The 23,894-nt window shown below is 41.9% G+C and overlaps 1 protein-coding gene and 1 long non-coding RNA gene across 3 annotated transcripts in view; one reads left to right on the top strand and one right to left on the bottom strand.

Annotated features, from left to right (window-relative positions):
- The window catches only part of LOC103876824, a 27,398-nt gene extending 4,681 nt beyond the window's left edge, over positions 1-22,717 (bottom strand). The window contains exons 1-2 of the long non-coding RNA XR_636223.4: positions 22,637-22,717; positions 1,137-1,242 (exon numbers count right to left, since the gene is read on the bottom strand). This is a non-coding gene — a long non-coding RNA (uncharacterized LOC103876824). The remainder of the gene's footprint in view (positions 1-1,136; positions 1,243-22,636) is intronic.
- Positions 1-23,894, top strand: part of ALK (ALK receptor tyrosine kinase) — a 749,759-nt gene extending 725,865 nt beyond the window's left edge. For both annotated transcript variants that reach the window (XM_017947405.3, XM_031655529.1), the window contains 4 exons: positions 1,053-1,154; positions 10,422-10,556; positions 11,552-11,642; positions 20,984-23,894. In XM_017947405.3, the coding sequence (XP_017802894.3) occupies positions 1,053-1,154; positions 10,422-10,556; positions 11,552-11,642; positions 20,984-21,682 (1,027 nt within the window). In that variant the 3' untranslated portion in view covers positions 21,683-23,894. The remainder of the gene's footprint in view (positions 1-1,052; positions 1,155-10,421; positions 10,557-11,551; positions 11,643-20,983) is intronic.

The following is a 23,894-nucleotide window of genomic DNA, read 5'->3' as shown; positions in this document are numbered from 1 at the left end:
CCACCTACTCTATACTTTGTGCAATGGCACGGGTCAGGAATGGTCTTCTGGGAGAGCGTCTTTCCTACTCAGCTCCATCAGTGCCCTTCTGTGAAGCTTTCCCTGTCCCTGACCCCTGCCTCAAGTAGAATGAATCCATTCTTCATTTGTGTCACTGAGCCTTGCACATACATTACTGTATGTGGTGTTCTATATTGCAATGCATATATATCCATTTCTTCCACCAAACAATATCCTTGGAAGAGAGAGACTGGCCTATTTATGTCCTCAGCACATGGCAGAGTACTTGATACACACTAAATATTCAGTACATATTTATTGAGGTAATTAATTAATGTCAACAGCTGGCAGGAAGCTGCCTCCTGTAACACATTCAGAGAGGAGAACACCAGGCTAGACATGCAATTGGCCTAACAGGCAGATGAGTTAATTTATTGGTTTTTATCAGTGAGTTGCATTAATGACATTACTGAGGAAAACTAGTAAATTAACTCGTCTACCTTGCAAACCAACTCTACGCCTAGCCCTGTGTTCTTTTGTCTGGGTGTGTCATGGCAGGCAGGGTCCACACAGCTGTCTAGATTACTGGTTGATTGCCTACACTGAACTAAATGCTGTGAGTGTCAGAGGATCCAAAATGATTAAGACACAAGCCCTGCTCTCAGTGCTCCCATTTTGGATCTTGCATTACTGCAGATCATCAGAAACACACTATACTTATAAGGTTGCAGTAATGTTATTCATTGTGAGCTATAACAAACAAAACCCAACAGGGAAAGCTAAACATCTGCTAGCAGGTATCTTAGTCATTGCATAGATCATTCCTCTCATGCCTCTCGTGGGTTATTTTGTCTTCTATTAAATGACACCAACGTTCTTAACTAAAAGATCTGTGTGCCCCTGCTCTCCTCCTGAACCACCAAGGACCGTTGGTTAATTTCAGACCTTTAATGGGTAGACTATATTGTTCCCACTTTCTCAACTTTCCCGACAGAGCGGATGCTTAGTGCCATCTCCAGATCCTAGTTTGGTTTTCCTCTCCTTCCCCACAGGGCGAGCTACTACAGAAAGGGAGGCTGTGCGATGCTGCCAGTTAAGTGGATGCCCCCAGAGGCCTTCATGGAAGGAATATTCACCTCTAAAACGGACACATGGTAAGTCTGCTATCATCCTCCAGGTATCCCTGCAGCCGTAAGGTGGTGCTCCTGGGCCAAATGATTCCATACTCTAAGCTGGGAGCCCCTGTGTTAGCAGGGAGGGAAAAGAGCAGAATCAATACACCCAACAACAGTGGTTCTCAAATGTGAGCATATATCAGAATTCATAAAGACTTGTTAAAATTCAGATGATTGGACCCTACCCTGGGAATTTATGATTCAGAAGGTCTGGGATCTAGCTGAGAATGTGCATTTCTAACAAGTCCCAGAGTGATGCTGCCATTGCTGGCTGGAGGACCACACATTAACAGTCACATGTAATTTTAAATGGCAGATTGAACGCATGCCCTTCACAAAGTACACACACACACACACACAGACAGACACACACACACACACACGCCGCAATAAAGGGTGTCTTTTATTTGCATTAAACCCTACAAGGACACAACAATGACAAAATTTTGGAAACTGGGAAGTCATGAACACGTGGTACCTTACTAAGAAGACTAGAAAGTGGATCTCTAAACCAACAGTCCAGATCCAGAAGCAGGGCTGGTTCCCTCGGCCTAAGAGCCCCAGAAAGGCCCAGAAATTGACAGTAGGGGTGTAGGCCAGGCACAGTTGCTCACGCCTGTAATCCCAATACTTTGGTAGGCTGAAGCTGGAGGACTGCTTGAGCCCAGGAGTTCAAGACCAGCCTGGGTAGCATAGCAAAGGCCCCATCTCTACCAAAAATTTAAAAATTAGCCAGGTGTCATGGTACACGCATGTGGTCCTAGCTACTCTGGAAGCTTGGATGGGAGGATCACTGGAGCCCAGGAAGTCAAGGCTGCAGTGAGCTATGATCATGCCACTGCACTCCAACCTGGGCAAGCAAGAGAGGGAGAAAGAGAGAGAGAGAGAGAGAAAGCGGGGGAGGGAGGAGGGGGTAGGAGGGAGGAGGAGAGAAGAGAGGGAGGGAGGAAGAAAAGAAGGGGAGGTATAGCAAACAGGAAAATTCATGAAAGGTCTGTTTAAGGAATAACTAAATTCTGTGGCTGAGCTCCTCACCCCTGAAGCTTGCTGGCTGTCCCTCATCTACCATCAGCACAAGACTGGGGCTCTCTCCCTGAAGAGACTGAACTGAATTCTCTCTGGTCCTGGTCCCCACTGGCCCCTCAGCACCAAGAACACTGGCAGCTGGGCAGGAGATCAGATCATTTCTCTTTGGAGGACCGATGAAGAGAAAATTACAGATACAGCACTGCCAAGTGGGGCACAGGTGCAGTGGGCTGAATAATGGCCGCCTGAAGGTATGACGTCCTAATCCCAGAGGCCCAGAATGTTGCCTTATAAGAAAAATGGGTCTTTGCAGATGTGATGGAGTTGAGGATCCTAGAGTGGGGCAGCTGTCCTGGATTATCTAGGTGGGCCCTAAATGCCATCGCAAGTATCCATATAAGGGAGAAGGACCAGGAGATGTCATACACACAAAAGAAGAGGCAGTGTGAGCACAGAGCCCAAGACTGGAGATGCGGTCCCAACTCAAGGAGTTCCTGCAGCCACCAGAAGCCAGAAGAAGCAGGGAACAGAGTCTCCCCTAGAACCTCCGGAGGGGACACAGCCCTGCTGACACCTTGATTTCAGTCCTGTGATACCAGTTTCAGAGGTCCGGCCTTCAGAACTCTCAGAGAATGAACTTATGTTGTTTTAAGCCACCAAGCATGTAGTTTTTTGTTTGTTTGTTTTGGTTTTTTTACAGCAGTCACAGAAAATTGCACCCAGTGAAACAAGCAAGCAAGCTGCCCACCAGCCAATGTCTTACACAGAACTTTCCAATGGCTTCTTAATGTCCCGGTCTTAAAATATGAACAGACAACCAAGAATCAACAAACACTTGAGAAAATATTCTAATCTGAAGAAAACAAACATATAAAAAGGAACTCGAAAGAAGAAACATGTAGAAAGTTTAGGAAAACTTTTTTTAAAAACTATAATATCCTCCAAAAGGTCAGAAAAACTATTGCAACCATAAATGGGCGACAAAAGGTTATTTTAAACAATACTTTTAGGAGGATAAGGAAATCCAAGTGTGATAAGAGGCAGCCTCGAGGAGATGCGCAGGGCTGCCCTGAAGCCTGTGTGGGCTGCGTGTTCTCACTTTCTTCCAAAGAGTATAGGGCTGGGGCAGAGGGGAAAAAGAAACTTCACAGTGGAGAGACCTGACAAATACAACCTCAGCCAGGTGCTCAAAGTCCACCTCAACAGTGATAAGTCTAGGGGCCAAGCACAGTGGCTTATGCCTGTAATGCCAGCTCTTTGGGAAGCCAAGGCAGGTGGATCACTTGAGGTCAGGAGTTCAATACCAGCCTTGCCAACATGGTGAAACCCATCTCTACTAAAAATACAAAAATTAGCTGGGCATGGTGGTGGGCCCCTGTAATCCCAGCTACTCAGGAGGCTGAGGCAGGAGAAATGCTTGAACCTGGGAGGTGGAGGTTGTAGTGAACTGAGATTGTGCAACTGCACTGCAGCCTGGGTGACAAAAGCGAAACTCCATCTCATAATAATAATAATAATAATAACAACAACAACAACAACAACAACAGGACTGGGTCGTGTTGCCGGTATGCACCCCTGATGTGATGAAAATGGTACTTTACCTCTGTGGTCTTCTTCCTCCCCATGTCCCATAACCACAGTCTAATCATGAGAAGAACACACAAATCTCAATTGAGGAATATTCCACAAAATCCCTAACCAGATCCTCAAACCTGTCAAGGTCATAAAAAACAAGGAAAGTCAGAGATGTTGTCATAGTCAAGAGAAGCCTAAAGAAACAGGACAATTCAATGTAATGTGATATCCTAGTGGGATTCTGGAATAGAAAAAGGACATTCAGTGAAAACTAAGGAAAGCTGAATAAAGTATGGGCTTCAGTCAATAATGCCTTAATTGTGGTTCATTAATTGTAACAACTGTATCATACTAATGTGATGCTAAAAGTAGCAGGAATCGAGTATGAGGTACAGGAGAACTCTGTATTCATAGTTTCTTCCAAGTTTGAACTGTTCTAAAAAGTAAATCTTATTATTTAAAAATTTGAGGATAGAAATGTAAAAGTAATGAAAAGGATGGAGTGTGAAGCTAAATAAACCTTCTAGAAAATAAACCTAAAAAGAAATGGGAAATATAGGAAAATATAATAATTTTTTATTTAAAAAATTAAGGGGTGTAAACCAAAAGGTCCAATTAGCTGACAAAATAGGAGTCCCAGAGAGAAAGAACAGAGGAAATGAAGAGAATAAAGACAGCAGAGAAATCATTCAAGATTTCCTAGCACAGGACATAAATTTCCAGAATGAAAGAATTCACCAAGTGCCAATCACCATGGATAAAAAGGGCACATCCTTGGCTGGGCGCAGTGGCTCATGCCTGAAATTCCAGCACTTTGGGAGGCCAAGGTGGGTGGATCATGAGGTCAGGAGTTCGAGACCAGCCTGGCCAAGATGGTGAAACCCATCTCTACTAAAAATACAAAAATTAGCTGGGCGTGGTGGTGGGTGCCTGTAATCCCAGCTACTTGGGAGGCTGAGGCAGGAGAATTGCTTGAACCTGGGAGGCGGAGGTTGCAGTGAGCCGAGATCACTCTAGCCTAGGCAACACAGCAAGACTCTGTCTCTTAAAAAAAAAAAAAAAAAGGCACATCCTCAGGCCAGTGGTGATAAAGATCCTGCAAACTTCCATGAAGAAAAATTTTAAAATTAATAGTAAAAAATACTAGTGATAAAAGATAAGGAATCCAAATGGCATCAAATCACTTAACAGCACCACGGGAAACGTAAGAAGACAATGCATGAATGAACAACCTCCACATTTTGAAAGCCCGGCGCTGAGATCATGTCATAACACGATGCGTCCACGAATGGCCAGAGCTGCCTTTCTGACCAGCATCACATAATGAGAGCAAGAGCCTTTGTTGTTTTTACACCAGTGAGATTTGGTTTTAACGTAACCCAGTGGATCTCTAAGTGTGGTCCATCAGCACCACCTGGGAACTGCGAATCCTCAGCCCCCCCCCTCAGGCCTAATACAACAGAAACTCTAGGGGTGGGACTCCGCAATCTGTGTGTTAACAGATGATTCTGATATGATATGCAGTGAAGTTAGAGCACCAGCAACCCAGGGGATCCAGAGACAGAGAATAACTTAAGCAATTAAGTAATTGTCCCGAACACATGCACATCCCGTGACCCAACACTCCTATTTTTAAGTATTAGAGAGAAGATGACACAAATAGACTTGGGCGCTGGATGTTCACTTGCAACATTGTTTACAATCGAGAAAAAGCAAAACAAAAATAAAAACAAAACCCAACCCAACTACCCCTCAACTAGGAGATGGAAAAATTCACTGTGGTTTACTTATATCATGGAAAACTATTCAGCAGTATAAAAGAACACACTAAACCTACATGTATCAACGTAGATAAATCTCAAAAACAGTGTTCAGTGGGGAAAAAGCAAATTACAAAAAGGAGTAGGATATCATTTATGTATAACTTTACAATGTAAAAAATGTCTATAATACAGAGTATTGTTCGTGCTTTCAGGCATTGTTTAAAAATGTGAAACATACAAGGGTAGGATACAGTCTAACTTCAGGGGAGCGGAGAGAGGGAGGTGGGGTCTTCCTGTCTCTTAAGTCTTCATAAAGAAAGGGAGAGCTGACACAAATAAGGCAAAAGATTAACATCTAGATACATAGATACTCTGGTTCTTTTTAAAGTTTTGACTGTTTCACAACTGGAATGCTTAAATTACATAGCTGCAGGGATTGGGAAGTGCTCTAAGACAATCAGGCAGAAGAAGGAGGAGCTGGGGGATTTTTGGCAAAGGTGGGCGGGGGGAAGCTCCTCACAGGAGGTAACTTCAATACCTGAAAGACAGAAAGGGCAGGCCTTGGAAAGAACTGAGAAAAGACTTTCCAGAAAAAAGCCAATGTGAACAGCCAGAGGCAGGAATGAGCCTAGCTTGTTTGCTGAGAAATTAAATCAAGTCCTGATGGTCGGAGCTAAGGGAGCCCAGGGCCAGTAGGGGTGGAAGGGATGGGTCACAACACAGACAGCCTTGGAGCTCAGATGAGGGGATGTGGATTTTATTCTAAACACCATGGGATGCCGGTTGAAGGGTTGTAAGCAGGAGTGTGATATGATCTTTGCTTTTTTTAAAAAAATCCCTCTGCCATTGAATTTACGCTAGAGGTGGGTAAGTGAAGAAGGAAACCAGTTAAGAAAATCCTGCACATTGCTAGCTGAGAGAAAGAGGAGAGTGGTGTGGCTTGGTGGTGGCAGTGGAGGTAGTACAAAGTAGTCAGATTGAAGACTTTTTTTTTTTTGAGACAGAGTCTCGTTCTGTCGCCCAAGCTGGAGTACAGTGGCGCCATCTCAGCTCACTGCAACCTCCGCCTCCTGGGTTAAAACAATCCTCTCACCTCAGCCTCCCAAGTAGCTGGGATTACAGGCTTGTGCTACCACACCCAGCTAATTTTTGTATTTTTAGTAGAGACGGAGTTTCACCATGTTGGCCAGGCTGGTCTCGAACTCCTGACCTCAAGTGATCCGCCCACCTCGGCCTCCCAAAGTGCTGAGATTACAGGCGTGAGCCACAGCGCCCAGCCTCAAGATCTTTCTTGAACGTAGAGTTAACAGGAGTGCTGACTGTTGGATGGGAAATGGAGGGGTGTGGGATAACGGAGTCAAGGATGACTCCTGGGTTTTGGGCTTGAACAAATGCATAACCAGAGGTGCTGCAGAGTTGGGAAAGATTGGAGGAGGAGATGGTGTGGGTTCAGAAGGAGTTCCGTTTGGGCATGTTAAATTTGAGTTGCCTATTAACATAGGCCAGTGAAGCTAATGAGTGGGCATCTGATAGATGAAACCGAAGCTCAAAGAACTGCGTGAGATATTGGAATCTGCTGGATGGACATTTAAAGATATTAATTTTTGGCTCCCATTTTTCCTAAGAGCATACCCTGTATCACACCTGGAGACCATCTTCCACAATGGCCTTTTTTCTTTAATCATAACCTCCTTTCAGGTTATGATTAAGGAGAAAAATGTGGCTTTTAAAGGCTGACACAGAGCAGCTTGTTATTTTAAAATCTTTTATCAGATTGTTATCTTCATTGATTCAAATGTTTAACAGTTTAATCAGCAATGATGTATGCTATTTCTATCATTTCAGGCAGAGCAAGTTTAATACAAAAAGAAAGTGAAGTTTTAAATATATATATATAATGTATATATTTCTCTTCATTTGATTTTAAATGCTCTGGTGCAAAGCTTTGGACTTTGTCGCTCCTATTTAGGGCAGGCTTATAGGTGATGAAAGAACCATCTGGCATACAAAATATAGATTTGCCCTATCTGTAGGGTTTCTAGATAAAATACAAAATGGCCAGTGAAATTGAATTTCAGATGCACAGCAAATAGTTTTTTAGTATAAATATTGGAGCATACATATACTAAAAAAACTATTTGTTGCTTATCTGGAACTCAAATTTAACTAGGTATCTGGTATTGTTATTTGCAAATAGGACAATCCTACTTGTTCGAAATTATCAAAGTTCTATGACCAATACTACTTATTGCTCCCTTGAACTCTAAGAAAATAAATATCCATGTGCAGTTCTATTAGTGCTCTCAAAGGATGCTATAACCTGTATCTATCTAGAAAAGGAGAAAACATATAGCTGTAATTCTTTAGGCCTTATTGCCAATTTCTTGCTCATTTGATTTTGCCTAGTTAGTTTTGCCTTGAAGGGAAGTAAGATCACCAAACAGAAAGGAAGAATATGCGTGCCAGGCAATTTGTAGGTAGCAAAATCAAGAGATCTAATAATGTATTCCAGTCTGTCTCAGATTAGTTGTATAATAACCTCTGCTTCAACCTTCTCACCTGAAAAATAGGGAAAATATCTTTGCCCAATCCTTCTCACAACAGTCTTTGAAATTTCACACAGATGATGACAATAAAAGCACCCCATGTTTCTTAGAAGATGGAGGAACTATTTTCCTCTACAATTTTTGTGGTGATATTTGCTAACCTCAGAAAACTACAGTCAGACACTAAAAGATAGTCTTTGTCAAAAAGCTAATCATCAGAGTAGTGGTTTAAAGTTTTAATCAAAATATCAAAGGTGATTCTTTTAGAACACGAAGAATTCATCTCATAAAGCTTTTAAAACAACAAATGAGAAATCAAATATTTTTTAAAGAGAAATAGACAAAAATGCCTCATCAGATATTAAGACAAATACACAAAAATTAAAACAGAATGGTATCAATGCAAGAAGCAGACAAATAGATGAAGTGAAAATATAGCCAGAAACAGACCTGTTTTTAATCGCGAGTCAATGGGTAAGGAGGAAATTATCTTATGCATAGTGTTGGAAGAGTAGTTATTTGAAAAGCAAATCAATTTAGGTCCTTACCTCACACTAGACACCAAATTAAATTCCAACTAGATTTAAGAAGAGAAGAAAAACAAACACAACTAGAAGAAGATAGCAAATATTTATCTAATCTTTGGCGAAGGGAAGATTGTGTAACTATAAAGGAAAGGAAATCATGACATTAAAAAAATAGGTTTGACTATCTCAAAATAAAAATCTTTGGTATGCTAAAAAGTAGCATTAGAAAGTAACTAAGGCCAGGTGCGGTGTTTCACACCTGTAATCCCAGCACTTTGGAGGCTGAGGTGGGAGGATCACCTGCGGTCAGGAGTTCGAGACCAGCCTGGCCAACATGGTGAAACCCTGTCTTTACTAAAAATACAAAAATTAGCCATGCATTGTGGTGGGCACCTGTAATCCCAGCTACTTGGGAGGCTGAGGCAGGCAATCAACTTGAACCTGGAAGGTGGAGGTTGCAGTGAGCCGAGATGGCGCCACTGCACTCCGGCCTGAGTAACAGCAAGACTACATCTCCCCCCCCAGAAAAAAAGAAAAAAAAAGAAAGAAATTAATAAAAGTATTTGAATTTTTTATAAAAGGTTAACATCTCTGACATACAAAGAATGCCTACAAATCAAAAAGAAAATTGATAGATACCGTAAAAATGAGCAATTCATAGGAAAAAAGTGAAATGAATTAATAAACACTTGGGAAAGCATCCAACCATGTTAATTATCAAGTCAATAAACATAATTTAAAATATTCTACCATTTTTTGCCTTAAAATCAGCAAAAGTTGTTGTTATTAAGAGTACTCAATGCTGGTGAGTGTGTCTACCACGCTTTTACATGGTGCTGGTAGATGAATAGAATAACACATTTGGAAACCAAATAGTATGTATCAAGAATTTGTCAACATTCATATTCTTTTGATCTATTTATTTTACTAGAACTATGCTACATTTTAATTCAGTAACCACCCTGAATTACTAGATTATCCTATCTGGATTCAAGACCTATCTTGAAAGTAGAGTTAATAGGACTGCTGACTGTTGGATGGGAAGTGGAGGAGTGTGGGAGAATGGAATCAAGGACGACTCTTAGGTTTTGGGCTTGAACGTATAACCAGAGATGCTGCTGAGTTGGAAAAGAATGAAGGAGGAGATGGTGTGTGTACAGAAAGAGTTCCATTTGGGCATGTTAAATTTGAGTTGCCTATTAAAATAGGCCAGTGAAGTTGATGAGTGGGCATCTGATAGATGGAACTGAAGCTCAGAGAACTGCAAGAGACTATGGAATCAGCTGGCTGTACATCCTAATCTAGTAATTCAGAGCCTTTATCTTAAAATCTTCCCTTTAAAAAATGCACAGAGATGTTCATCATAGTATGTTAAATATTTTGAAAACTGAAAACAATGTGGAAATAAGGCAAACCAACTACTCAATGGAATGTTTTATAGCCATTAGCCATTCCGAATGTTATTTATAATATGTGCTGGCATGGAAAATATTTATGCTATAATGAAATGTGCGGAAAAATCAAGGTCCAAAATTGCATATTGAATATAACTGTGACTAAGTGAAAAAAAAATCTCAGCACAGAAACGACTTACACATTAACAGTGGTTGTCTTTTAAGGGAGCATCACGTGCAGTATTTTCTTATTTTTAAAAGTTTTCTACGTTTTAAGAGTTCTCTATTATGGCCAAGGGTATAATGAAACCAAAAAAAGGGTTGAAATTGTATGTCTGTGTGCCTGTGTGAGTGTGTGAGTGAATGTGGGTGGGTGTGTCTATATCCATCTCCATGTCCTCTGTCCCATGCCCAGGTCCTTTGGAGTGCTGCTGTGGGAAATCTTTTCTCTCGGATATATGCCATATCCCAGCAAAAGCAACCAGGAAGTTCTGGAGTTCGTCACCAGTGGAGGCCGGATGGACCCACCCAAGAACTGCCCTGGGCCTGTGTATGACTCTCTTAGGAACTTTTCTACTAGTAGTTACTAAGCAGTTTTTCTTTTTTTTTTTTTTTTTTTTGAGACGGAGTCTCGCTCTGCCGCCCAGGCTGGAGTACAGTGGCCGGATCTCAGCTCACTGCAAGCTCCGCCTCCCGGGTTCACGCCATTCTCCTGCCTCAGCCTCCCAAGTAGCTGGGACTACAGGCGCCCGCCACCTCGCCCAGCTAGTTTTTTGTATTTTTTAGTAGAGACGGGGTTTCACCGTGTTAGCCAGGATGGTCTCGATCTCCTGACCTCGTGATCCACCCGTCTCGGCCTCCCAAAGTGCTGGGATTACAGGCTTGAGCCACCGCGCCCGGCCGCAGTTTTTCTTTTCAAAAAATATCCAGAGTCACATATGCTTCTTTAAGATGAAGGGGTAGATAGCTGCCCTCCCTTTAATATGCCCCAAGATGGGAATGTGACTGCGACTTCAATGAGATGGGTGGGTCTCCCAGGCCCTCAAAAGCAATGATGCCATCCCAGAAAAAGTGTCCATTGTCTGGCTACAGGCTGTGGACTCACCAAGTCTACATTCCCCAAGCTCCTGCTGGGAATGTGTGTCCCAGGCCCAGGCCCTGCTGCCGTACACCGTATGTCCGTGTCTACTTTAAAGATTTCCATTCCCTGCAATGTCTGCTGCCCTGCCTGGCACCCCTCACTTCCTTCCCAGAAGCAACGCAGATGGGAAATGTAATTGGAATATTCTGTCCCCGAAGTGGCTTTAATTCAGGAATGGAATGAGAGCAGCCGTAGTTAACGTAAACATCAGGATGTCTGTGTTAGATACCTTTACACCTGCACACTCTTCCTTGACCAATCAGCAGGGGGCAGCATAGGCCAAGTACACGGGCCTAGACGAGTTCCCACCCTCAACGTATTCATTCCAACCCTGGGGCTGGAACAAAATATATTTTTCATCGTTGTGCTTCTCCTGATTTTAATTAATGTGCTGCTTCTTTTAGATACCGGATAATGACTCAGTGCTGGCAACATCAGCCTGAAGACAGGCCCAACTTTGCCATCATTTTGGAGAGGATTGAATACTGCACCCAGGTAGAAACATTTTCTTCCCTTGATCAACATTTACTCTATATGGAAAAGTCTTAAAGATGGCAAATACCGAAATATGAAATAGGTCAAGCCAGTCAGAGTATAAGATTTATGATCACAATAGTGAAAATTAATTTTGTCTAAAATGGAATGACTAGTGTCTCCATTTGCCCATTTTGTAAAATATAATACCAGTAAATTCACCAGCACACAGCACAGTGCCAGACGCGCAGTAAGACTGGGGAATCAATCCAGTCCACAAGAATTTACCAAGTCCCTACTGGGGACCTAATGTTTTATTAGCCAGAATTGAAGCTTCACAGATGTATGGAACACATCTGCTCGCAAATAGTTTAGAGGCTGGCTGCAGAAATAACATGTGAAATAATTAAATGCATATAATTGATACATTATATGTCCAACTATGTATGTCAGGAGGATTAAGGGAATGAAATTTCAAAGTAATCTGAGGAAAGTTTAACATCATCAATAATACTTGTGTATCATTCATACTGTACAAATCACTTTTTGTGTATTTTGTTTTATCCTTATTGAGGAATGTAAAATATCCCCACCTTATAGATGAGGAGTTAAGGCCTGAAGAGTTTGTCTAAGTCAGACATTTTTCTAGCAATCCTGTGGGTTCCTCTATAGATCCCTCTCCCATTCCCTCAGTAATGATTTGAAATTTTTGCTTCTCTCCCTCATTTTCAGCAGACAGCTATGCTTCCTCCCCCAAGAGGGTGGAGATTATCGTATGAGAATGACCTCGTTTCCTCCCTGTCTCTGATACAAACTTCTCTGCCTCTGCCGCCATTCCTCACCACTCTCCTTCCCATCTCTCCTCCCCTTTAAGGCCAGCCTTGCCGCCAGTATCACCAGTTGCCCGCTCAGGGCTTTGTTCTGTCCGATGATCTCTTCCCTGTATTCACTTTCTTTCCCTCTCTCTTGGCTCTCATTCTGCCAGGATATCTAATTCTGAGAATATTTTAGAAGAGTCAATAAGCCACTATTTATTTTAATTTTGGGGACAGTCTCGCTCTGTTGCCCAGGCTGGAGTGCAGTGGTGCCATCTTGGCTCACTGCAGCCTCCACCTCCTGGGTTCAAGCGATTCTTCTGCCTCAGCCCCCTGAGTAACCAGGATTACAGGCGTGTATCACCAGACTCGGCTAATTTTTTGTATTTTTAGTAGAGATGGGGTTTCACCATGTTGGCTAGGCTGGTCTCCAACGCCTGACCTCATGATCCACCTACCTTGCCCTCCCAAAGTGCTGGGATTACAGGTATGAGCCACTGTGTCTGGCCTAAATTGTTATTTTTGTTTTGAGTGAATACAAAATGAGTATTTTTGAGTCAGCATTTTATGTTCTTTTATTTTTATTTTTTATTTTTTTTGAGACGGAGTCTCACCCTGTCACCCAGGCTGGAGTGCAGTGGTACAATCTCTGTTCACTGCAGCCTCCACCTCCTGGGTTCAAGTGATTCTCCTGCCTCAGCCTCCTGAGTAACCAGGATTGCAGGCGTGTGTCACCACACTTGTTTTTTTTTTTTTTTTTTTGTATTTTTAGTAGAGACGGGGTTTCTCCATGTTGGTCAGGCTGGTCTCAAACTCCTGACCTCATAATCCACCCACCTCAGCCTCCCAAAGTGCTGGGATTGCAAGTGTGACCCATCGCGCCCAGCCTACCCACTATTTCTTTAAATCCCCTCCTCTTCACTGTGACTAAAGACAGACACATTTTTCAAACTGTAGTCATTTTCCAGCCTCACTACTCCATCCTCTTACTCCTTTCAGCTCAGGTGGGTGACCTGGCATTTTTATCTATACAGACTTCCTACGTCAATTTATTGGGGGTTCTTTCAGAGAACTTCATTTAATGACATTAGGTTATTTTGTTGTAATACGAATGGAATACACCCACTTAAACATATATACCTTCTTAGGAGTATTTTTCTCAATAGTCTATAATATCCCTCTTAAAAGCAGGCAGTTTTTTTTTAGGTTGTATATATATATTTTTTAATTATACTTTAAGTTCTAGGGTACATGTGTACAACGTGCAGGTTTCTTACATATGTATACATGTGCCATGTTGGTGTCCTGCACCCATTAACTTGTTATTTACATTAGGTATATCTCCTAATGCTATCCCTCCCCCTACCCCCTCCCCACAATAGGACCCGGTGTGTGATGTTCCCCTTCCTGTGTCCAAGTGATCTTATTGTTCAATTCCCACCTATCAGTGAGAACATGTGGTATTTGGTTTTCTGTTCTTGTGATAGTTTGCTGAGAATGATGGTTTCCAGCTGCATCCATGTCCCTACAAAGGACACGAACTCATCCTTTTTTATGGCTGCATAGTATTCCATGGTGTATATTTGCCACATTTTCTTAATCCAGTCTGTCACTGATGGACATCTGGGTTGATTCCAAGTCTTTGCTATTGTGAATAGTGCCGCAATAAACATACGTGTGCATGTGCCTTTATAGCAGCATGACTTATAATCCTTTGGGTATATACCCAGTAATGGGATGGCTGGGTCAAATGGTATTTCTAGTTCTAGATCCTTGAGGAATCGCCACACTGTTTTCCACAGTGGTTGAACTAGTTTACAGTCCCACCAACAGTGTAAAAGTGTTCCTATTTCTTCACAGCCTCTCCAGCACCTGTTGTTTCCTGATTTTTTAATGATCGCTATTCTAACTGGTGTGAGATGGTATCTCATTGTCGTTTTGATTTGCATTTCTCTGATGGCAAGTGATGATGAGCATTTTTTCATGTGTCTGTTGGCTGTATGAATGTGTTCTTTTGAGAAGTGTCTGTTCATATCCTTTGCCCACTTTTTGATAAGGTTATTTTCTTCTTGTAAATTTGATTGAGTTCTTTGTAGGTTCTGGATACTAGCCCTTTGTCAGATGAGTAGATTGCAAAAATTTTCTCCCATTCTATAGGTTGTCTGTTCACTCTGATGGTGGTTTCTTTTGCTGTGCAGAAACTCTTTAGTTTAATTAGATCTCATTTGTCAATTTTGGCTTTTGTTGCCATTGCTTTTGGTGTTTTAGACATGAAGTCCTTGCCCATGCCTATGTCCTGTATGGTATTACCTAGGTTTTCTTCTAGGGTTTTTATGGTTTTAGATCTAACATTTAAGTCTCTAATCCATCTTGAATTAATTCTCATATAAGGAGTAAGGAAAGGATCCAGTTTCAGCTTTCTACTTATGGCAAGCCAATTTTCCCAGCACCATTTATTAAATAGGGAATCCTTTCCCCATTTCTTGTTTTTGTCAGGTTTGTCAAAGATCAGATGGCTGTAGATGTGTGGTATTATTTCTGAGGGCTCTGTTCTGTTCCATTGGTCTATATCTCTGTTTTGGTACCAGTACCATGCTGTTTTGGTTACTGTAGCCTTGTAGTATAGTTTGAAGTCAGGTAGTGTGATGCCTCCAGTTTTCTTCTTTTGGCTTAGGATTGTCTTGGCAATGCAGGGTCTTTGTTGGTTCCATATGAACTTTAAAGCAGTTTTTTCCAATTCTGTGAAGACAGTCATTGGCAGCTTGATGGGGATGGCATTGAATCTATAAATTACCTTGGGCAGTATGGCCATTTTCACAATATTGATTCTTCCTATCCATGAGCATGGTATGTTCTTCCATTTCTTTGTGTCCTCTATTATTTCACTGAGCAGTGGTTTGTAGTTCTCCTTGAAGAGGTCCTTTACATCTCTTGTAAGTTGGATTCCTAGGTATTTTATTCTCTTTGAAGCTATTGTGAATGGGAGTTCATTCATGATTTGACTCTCTGTTACTGGTGTATAAGAATGCTTGTGATTTTTGCACATTGATTTTGTATCCTGAGACTTTGCTGAAGTTGTTTATCAGCTTAAGGAGATTTTGGGCTGAGACAATGGAGTTTTCTAAATATACAGTCATGTCATCTGCAAACAGGGACAATTTGACTTCTTCTTTTCCTAACTGAATATCCTTTATTTCTTTCTCTTGCCTGATTGCCCTAGCCAGCACTTCCAACACTATGTTGAATAGGAGTGGTGAGAGAGGGCATCCCTGTCTTGTGCCAGATTTCAAAGGGAATGCTTCCAGTTTTTGCCCATTCAGTATGATACTGGCTATGGGTTTGTCATAAATAGCTCTTATTATTTTGAGATACGTTCCATCAATACAGAATTTATTGAGAGCTTTTAGCATGAAGGGCTGTTGAATTTTGTCAAAGGCCTTTTCTGCATCTATTGAGATAATCATGTGGTTTTCGTCTTTGGTTCTGTTTATATGCTGGATTACGTTTATTGATTTGCGAATGTTGAACCAGCCTTGCATCCCAGGGATGAAGCCCACTTGATCATGGTGGATAAGCTTTTTGATGTGCTGCTGGATTCGGTTTGCCAGTATTTTATTGAGGATTTTTGCATTGATGTTCATCAGGGATATTGGTCTAAAATTCTCTTTTTTTGTTGTTGTATCTCTGTCAGGCTTTGGTATCAGGATGATGTTGGCCTCGTAAAATGAGTTAGGGAGGATTCCCTCTTTTTCTATTGATTGGAATAGTTTCAGAAGGAATGGTACCAACTCCTCCTTGTACCTCTGGTAGAATTCGGCTGTGAATCCATCTGGTCCTGGACTTTTTTTGGTTGGTAGGCTATTAATTATTGCCTCAATTTCAGAGCCTGCTATTGGACTATTCAGGGATTCAACTTCTTCCTGGTTTAGTCTTGGGAGAGTGTAAGTATCCAGGAAATTATCCATTTCTTCTAGGTTTTCTAGTTTATTTGCATAGAGATGTTTATAGTATTCTCTGATGGTAGTTTGTATTTCTGTGGGATCGGTGGTGATATCCCCTTTATCATTTTTTATTGTGTCTATTTGATTCTTCTCTCTTTTCTTCTTTATTAGTCTTGCTAGTGGTCTATCAATTTTGTTGATCTTTTCAAAAAACCAACTCCTGGATTCATTGATTTTTTGGAGGGTTTTTTGTGTCTCTATCTCCTTCAGTTCTGCTCTGATCTTAGTTATTTCTTGCCTTCTGCTAGCTTTTGAATGTGTTTGCTCTTGCTTCTCTAGTTCTTTTAATTGTGATGCTAGGGTGTCAATTTTAGATCTTTCCTGCTTTCTCTTGTGGGCATTTAGTGCTATAAATTTCCCTCTACACACTGCTTTAAATGTGTCCCAGAGATTCTGGTATGTTGTATCTTTGTTCTCATTGGTTTCAAAGAACACCTTTATTTCTGCCTTCATTTCATTATGTACCCAGTAGTCATTCAGGAGCAGGTTGTTCATTTTCCATGTACTTGTGCGGTTTTGATTGAGTTTCTTAGTCCTGAGTTCTAGTTTGATTGCACTGTGGTCTGAGAGACAGTTTGTTATAATTTCTGTTATTTTACATTTGCTGAGGAATGCTTTACTTCCAACTATGTGGTCAATTTTGGAATAAGTGCGATGTGGTTCTAAGAAGAATGTATATTCTGTTGATTTGGGGTGGAGAGTTCTGTAGATGTCTATTAGGTCCGCTTGGTGCAGAGCTGAGTTCAATTCCTGGATATCCTTGTTGACTTTGTCTCATTGATCTGTCTAATGTTGACAGTGGGGTGTTAAAGTCTCCCATTATTATTGTATGGGAGTCTAAGTCTCTTTGTCTCAAAGGACTTGCTTTATGAATCTGGGTGCTCCTGTATTGGGTGCATACATATTTAGGATAGTTAGCTCTTCCTGAAGAATTGATCCCTTTACCATTATGTAATGGCCTTCTTTGTCTCTTTTGATCTTTGATGGTTTAAAGTCTGTTTCATCAGAGACTGGGATTGCAACCCCTGCTTTTTTTTGTTTTCCATTTGCTTGGTAGATCTTCCTCCATCCCTTTATTTTGAGCCTGTGTGTGTCTCTGCATGTGAGATGGGTCTCCTGAATACAGCAGACTGATGGGTCTTGACTCTTTATCCAATTTGCCAGTCTGTGTCTTTTAATTGGACCACTTAGTCCATTTACATTTAAGGTTAATATTGTTATGTGTGAACTTGATCCTGTCATTATGATATTAGCTGGTTATTTTGCTCACTAGTTGATGCAGTTTCTTCCTAGCATTGATGGACTGTACATTTTGACATGTTTTTGCAATGGCTGGTACCTGTTGTTCTTTTCCATGTTTAGTGCTTCCTTCTGGATCTCTTGTAGGGCAGGCCTGGTGGTGACAAAATCTCTAAGCATTTGCTTGTCTGTAAAGGATTTTATTTCTCCTTCACTTATGAAACTTAGTTTGGCTGGATATGAAATTCTGGGTTGAAAATTCTTTTCTTTGAGAATGCTGAATATTGGCCCCCACTCTCTTCTGGCTTGTAGAGTTTCTGCCAAGAGATCTGCTGTTAGTCTGATGGGCTTCCCTTTGTGTGTAACCCGACCTTTCTCTCTGGCTGCCTTTAACATTTTTTCCTTCATTTCAACTTTGGTGAATCTGACAATTGTGTGTCTTGGAGTTGCTCTTCTCGAGGAGTATCTTTGTGGCATTCTCTGTATTTCCTGAATTTGAATGTTGGCCTGCCCTACTAGGTTGGGGAAGTTCTCCTGGATGATATCCTGCAGAGTGTTTTCCAACTTGGTTCCGTTTTTCCCGTCACTTTCAGGCACACCAATCAGATGTAGATTTGGTCTTTTCACATAATCCCATATTTCTTGGAGGCTTTGTTCATTTCTTTTTACTCTTTTTTCTCTATACTGCTCACTTCATTTCATTCATTTGATCTTCAATCGCTGATACTCTTTCTTCCAGTTGAGTCAGTTACTGAAGTTTGTGCATTTGTCACATAGTTCTCTTGTTATGGTTTTCATCTCTATCAGTTCTTTTAAGGACTTCTCTACATTGGTTATTCTAGTTAGCCATTTGTCAAATCTTTTTTCAAGGTTTTTAGTTTCTTTGTGCTGGTTATGTAGTTCCTCCTTTACCTCTGAGAAGTTTGATGGACTGAAGCCTTCTACTCTCAACTCATCAGAGTCATTCTCCGTCCAGTTTTGTTCCATTGCTGGCAATGAGCTGCGTTCCTTTGGAGGGGGAGATGTGCTCTGATTTTTTGAATTTCCAGCTTTTCTGCACTGCTTTTTCCCCATCTTTGTGGTTTTGTCTGCCTTTGGTCAGTCTTTGATGATGGTGACGTACTGATGGGGTTTTGGTGTGGGTGTTCTTTCTGTTTGTTAGTTTTCCTTCTAACAGTCAGGACCCTCAGCTGTAGGTCTGTTGGAGTTTGCCTGGGTATCAGCAGCATAGGCTGCAGAAGACAGAATATTGCTGCACAGCGAGTGTTGCTGTCTGATTCTTGCTCTGGAAGCTTCATCTCAGGGGTGTACCCCGCCATGTGAGGTGTGAGGTGTCAGTCAGCACCTAGTGGGGGATGTCTCCCAGTTAGGCTACTCAGGGGTCAGGGACCCACTTGAGCAGGCAGTCTGTCCATTCTCAGATCTCAACCTCCATGCTGGGAGATCCACTGCTCTCTTCAAAGCTGTCAGATGGGGGCATTTACCTCTGCCGAGGTTTCTGCTGCTTTTTGTTTAGCTATGACCTGTCCCCAGAGGAGGAGTCTACAGAGGCAGGCAGGCCTCCTTGAGCTGTGGTGGGCTTCACCCAATTCGAGCTTCCTGGTGGCTTTGTTTACCTACTTAAGCCTCAGCAATGACAGGCGCCCCTCCCCCAGCCTTGCTGCTGCCTTGCAGTTAGATCTCAGACTGCTGTGCTAGCAATGAGGGAGGCTCCATGGGCTCTGGACCCTCTGGGACAGGTGTGGGATATAATCTCCTAGTGTGCCGTTTGCTAAGAGCCTTGGTAAAGCACAGTATTAGGGTGGGAGTTACCCAATTTTCCAGGTGTTGTGTGTCTCAATTTCCTTTGGCTAGGAGAAGGAATTCCCTTCCCCCTTGCGCTTCCCAGGTTATGCAATGCCTCGCCCTGCTTCAGCTCTCGCTGGTCAGGCTGCACCCACGACCCAGTGAGATGAACCCGGTACCTCAGTTGAAAATGCAGAAATCACCCATCTTCTGTGTCACTCACGCTGGGAGCTGGAGGCTGGACCTGTTCCTATTTGGCCATCTTAGGCACGCCCCCCCCAAAAGCAGGCAGTTTTACACAAGCATATTTAAAATGATTCACTATAGAAATTACTAAAAAACAGAGAGGGAACTAAAGAATGTTTTAATGAGTCAAAGGTAGTTATTTTTTGAGTTTTGAACTCTTTTAATATGAATACTCATGTGTTTTTCTGTTACTTAGGTAACAAGGGTCTTTTCTCAATTTGCATAACATATTAATGAATTTCTCCAAATTTAATTTTTCTTCCACAAATTTTCCCTAATCTATTACTGTGAAAATGATCTAGCACAAACTTGTTTTTGTGAATGGTTTTCCTCACAGCACTTCAGCATTTCCGGGGTTGTGCAAAGGGTCCCTCACATCCAGACTAAAGAACCCCTGTAAGCCAGGTGCAGAGGCTCATGCCTGCAATCCCAGCACTCTGGGAGGCCAAGGCGGGTGCCTCACCTGAGGTCAGGAGTTCGACACCAGCCTGGCCAACATGGTGAACCCTTGTCTCTACTGAAAATACAAAAATTAGCCAGGGGGTGGGGTACATGCCTGTAATCCCAGCTACTCAGGAGGCTGAGGCAGGAGAATGGCTTGAACCCACGAGGCAGAGGTTACAGTGAACCAGGATTGAGCCATGGCACTCCAGCCTGGGCGACTAAGCAAGACTATCTCTAAAACAACAACAACAACAAAACATGCATTGTGGTACCTGCACATGTGACGATGTGGCACAGGAAAATTTATAATCAAGTGTAAAGTAACAAAATGGAAATGGAAAGCAGCTAGGAAGAGATCAAAAAATAAACCCTGTAGGCCAACATGGCATGTGTCTCCTCTCCTCCTTCCCCCAGCCACCACCCCCACATCATTATTGAAGTCAAACACATAGGATTTTTTTTTTTCAGTTGGAACAATTTTAGTGGAACTAGACTGGAATAATACAAATAATAATTTTAATTTTTTTAAAAAAATCCACTAATCTTTAAAAATTGGCCAAAGGTCTCCTCCTCTACAAAGCTTTTCCTGCTCCACTCTGTCCCAAGCACCCATACACACTTCCATTATAGCACTTACCCTCTAAGGTCTTTGAGGATAAGGATGACTTCCCATTCATTCATATGCCCCAGTGTCTATAAGTTACTATATTCTCAATAAATACTGGTTTCTTCATCTGTAGAATATGTTTAAATAACATCATCTCTAAGGTATCTTCTAGATCCAACATTTTTTGTGTCTGAGTCAAAGTTTTAATCATTTCTCCTACGGCAGGACCCAGATGTAATCAACACTGCTTTGCCGATAGAATACGGTCCACTTGTAGAAGAGGAAGAGAAAGTACCCGTGAGGCCCAAGGACCCTGAGGGGGTTCCTCCTCTCCTGGTCTCTCAACAGGCGAAACAGGGGGAGGAGCGCAGCCCAGCTGCCCCACCACCTGTGCCTACCACCTCCTCTGGCAAGGCTGCAAAGAAACCCACAGCTGCAGAGGTCTCTGTTCGAGTCCCTAGAGGGCCGGCCGTGGAAGGGGGACACGTGAATATGGCATTCTCTCAGTCCAACCCCCCTTCGGAGTTGCACAAGGTCCAGGGATCCAGAAACAAGCCCACCAGCTTGTGGAACCCAACGTACGGCTCCTGGTTTACAGAGAAACCCACCAAAAAGAATAATCCTCTAGCAAAGAAGGAGCCACATGAGAGAGGTAACCTGGGGCTGGAGGGAAGCTGTACTGTCCCACCTAATGTTGCAACTGGGAGACTTCCGGGGGCCTCACTGCTCCTAGAGCCCTCTTCACTGACTGCCAACATGAAGGAGGTACCTCTGTTCAGGCTACGTCACTTCCCTTGTGGGAATGTCAATTATGGCTACCAGCAACAGGGCTTGCCCTTAGAAGCCGCTACTGCCCCCGGAGCTGGTCATTACGAGGACACCATTCTGAAAAGCAAGAATAGCATGAACCAGCCTGGGCCCTGAGCTCGGTCGCACACTCACTTCTCTTCCTTAGGCTCCCTAAGACCGTGGAGGAGAGAGAGGCAATGGCTCCTTCACAAACCAGAGACCAAATGTCACTTTTTGTTTTGTGCCAACCTATTTTGAAGTGCCACCAAAAAAGCTGTATTTTCAAAACGCTTTAGAAAGGTTTTGAGCATGGGTTCATCCTATTCTTTCAAAAGAAGAAATGTCATAAAAATGAGTGATAAATGCAAGGCCCAGATGTGGTTGCATAAGGTTTTTATGCATGTTTGTTGTATACTTCCTTATGCTTCTTTTAAATTGTGTGTGCTCTGCTTCAATGTAGTCAGAATTAGCTGCTTCTATGTTTCATAGTCGGGGTCATAGATGTTTCCTTACCTTGTTGATGTGGACATGAGCCATTTGAGGGGAGAGGGAACAGAAATAAAGGAGTTATTTGTAATGACTCAGCATGGGGAAAGACATTCTTTACTTGAAAAATCATAGACAACTAAAATGTCACTTTAGGTGACGGTTAGATGCTTTTAATTGTGCTGATTCATCACCAATTGTAACAAATGTTGTGAGTAGTTCCAGTAGTATAGCAGAAATGTGTATATACTCATCTAAATGAAATGCATACATTCCAAGTGCTTTGAGTAGGATAAAGCACCAATACAGATCCAGAGATTCAAACATCCTATTAATATACCTCATGCCTTAAGAAAATCCTCTTACTAAAAGTGAAAAACTGAGTGTGAGGTTTCCTACTGGATTTAAAACTCAAGATTTAAACTACTTATTTAAAAAATTTCCACTAATTAAACTTTCATCATTTAAAAGCAAAAATTTTAAGCAGCAGTGATACATAGAAGCATAGAAACATCCATTTGTGGGCATAAGTGTCAATACATTTTAGGCCAAAACCTTCTATTTGTTTCAGCCATGGACTGACTACCAAACTCAAGTTTATACCTGTAGAGATGGACAGGGCCCCAGAAGGAACAGGCCGCTGGTGGTCCTAAGGAGAGGCACTGATCCAGTCTCTTTCCTTCCATGGCTAACCTGCGTTTTCTCTCCATCATGTGATCCAAGTACACTGGGAACACAAATGTGCTGAAATACACATAGCATAATTTGTATAGCTGTCAAAGACAAATTAAAACAAAGAATTTTTTCCCTAGGAGGCAATGAGGAAAGGAATTGTGGAACCCTTGGAGAGTTGAGGTTGACATTGACATGTTAGAGTGGGAGTTCTGAACCTGGTTTTCACAGATGAATTTTACTTCCATGAAAACGCATTGGGAATCTGTTCAATTTTACACACATACTTATGTGTGTAATCCTTAGAATGCTTTATCAGTAAGTCCTCATTTCATCCTCTTTCTGCTTCTCCTCTATCCTCATGCCCGTTTTCTTTCCTGTTGGTAGCTATGCCAAAGCATTCAAGAGGGAAGCATTCTCTTACTACTTGCTAGTAACTAAACATTACCAAACAAAAGGACTGTGTGTGTGTATATTATGAAAGGTATATATATACATGCCTGTTTCCGACCCTCTGTTTCACCTGCATCAAAAGCATCACTTTCAGCGTGGGAAAGCCATTATGTTAAAAGCCAACACCAGACAACTGTTCCTTTCTCTGAAGGCAGCTGCCTTACCCTGGAGTTAGGAGTGTGCATCTGTAAAAGCCCTGATGCCCTAGGGGCTACCTTCCTTACCTGCTTAACTGCCGAAAATATTTTCATCAGAGATACATGAAGATGAAACATCAGTGAACTCATCTCTAAATAAAAGTATCACTAAAATTTGGTTCATGCCAGGCACAAAAGTAGCCTAATCATATAAACATTATTTAACTCACAGACCACCTGAAGGGGCTCAAGAATATCACTTTGAGAAACACTCTTCCTAAAGGATACTGACAGAGGAGTTGTCAATAACTGAGGAAAACACTTCCATTTTAGATTTGTTACACCAGTAACCAATCAAGCTGGGAGTAAGCTATCTGGTTAAATAGCCATCTCTTTATTGTTATTCATGGGGAAAATATTACTTCTTTCCACTTTTAAGAACTATAAATCCATTACATTTTCAGGTTGTGCCTTTCTACCACTGAGATTGATTTGTTGATCTCTCTAATCGTCCTTATTGGTATCAACTTTCATGTAAATAATAGTCAAGTCTTAAAAGCTTGTATACATGGATAAGTAAATAAACAACTCCACACTGA

This window comes from Papio anubis, chromosome 14, assembly GCF_008728515.1.
Source record: "Papio anubis isolate 15944 chromosome 14, Panubis1.0, whole genome shotgun sequence".
Classification (NCBI taxonomy): Eukaryota; Metazoa; Chordata; class Mammalia; order Primates; family Cercopithecidae; genus Papio; species Papio anubis.
This window is presented reverse-complemented; position numbering and strand designations above follow the sequence as displayed.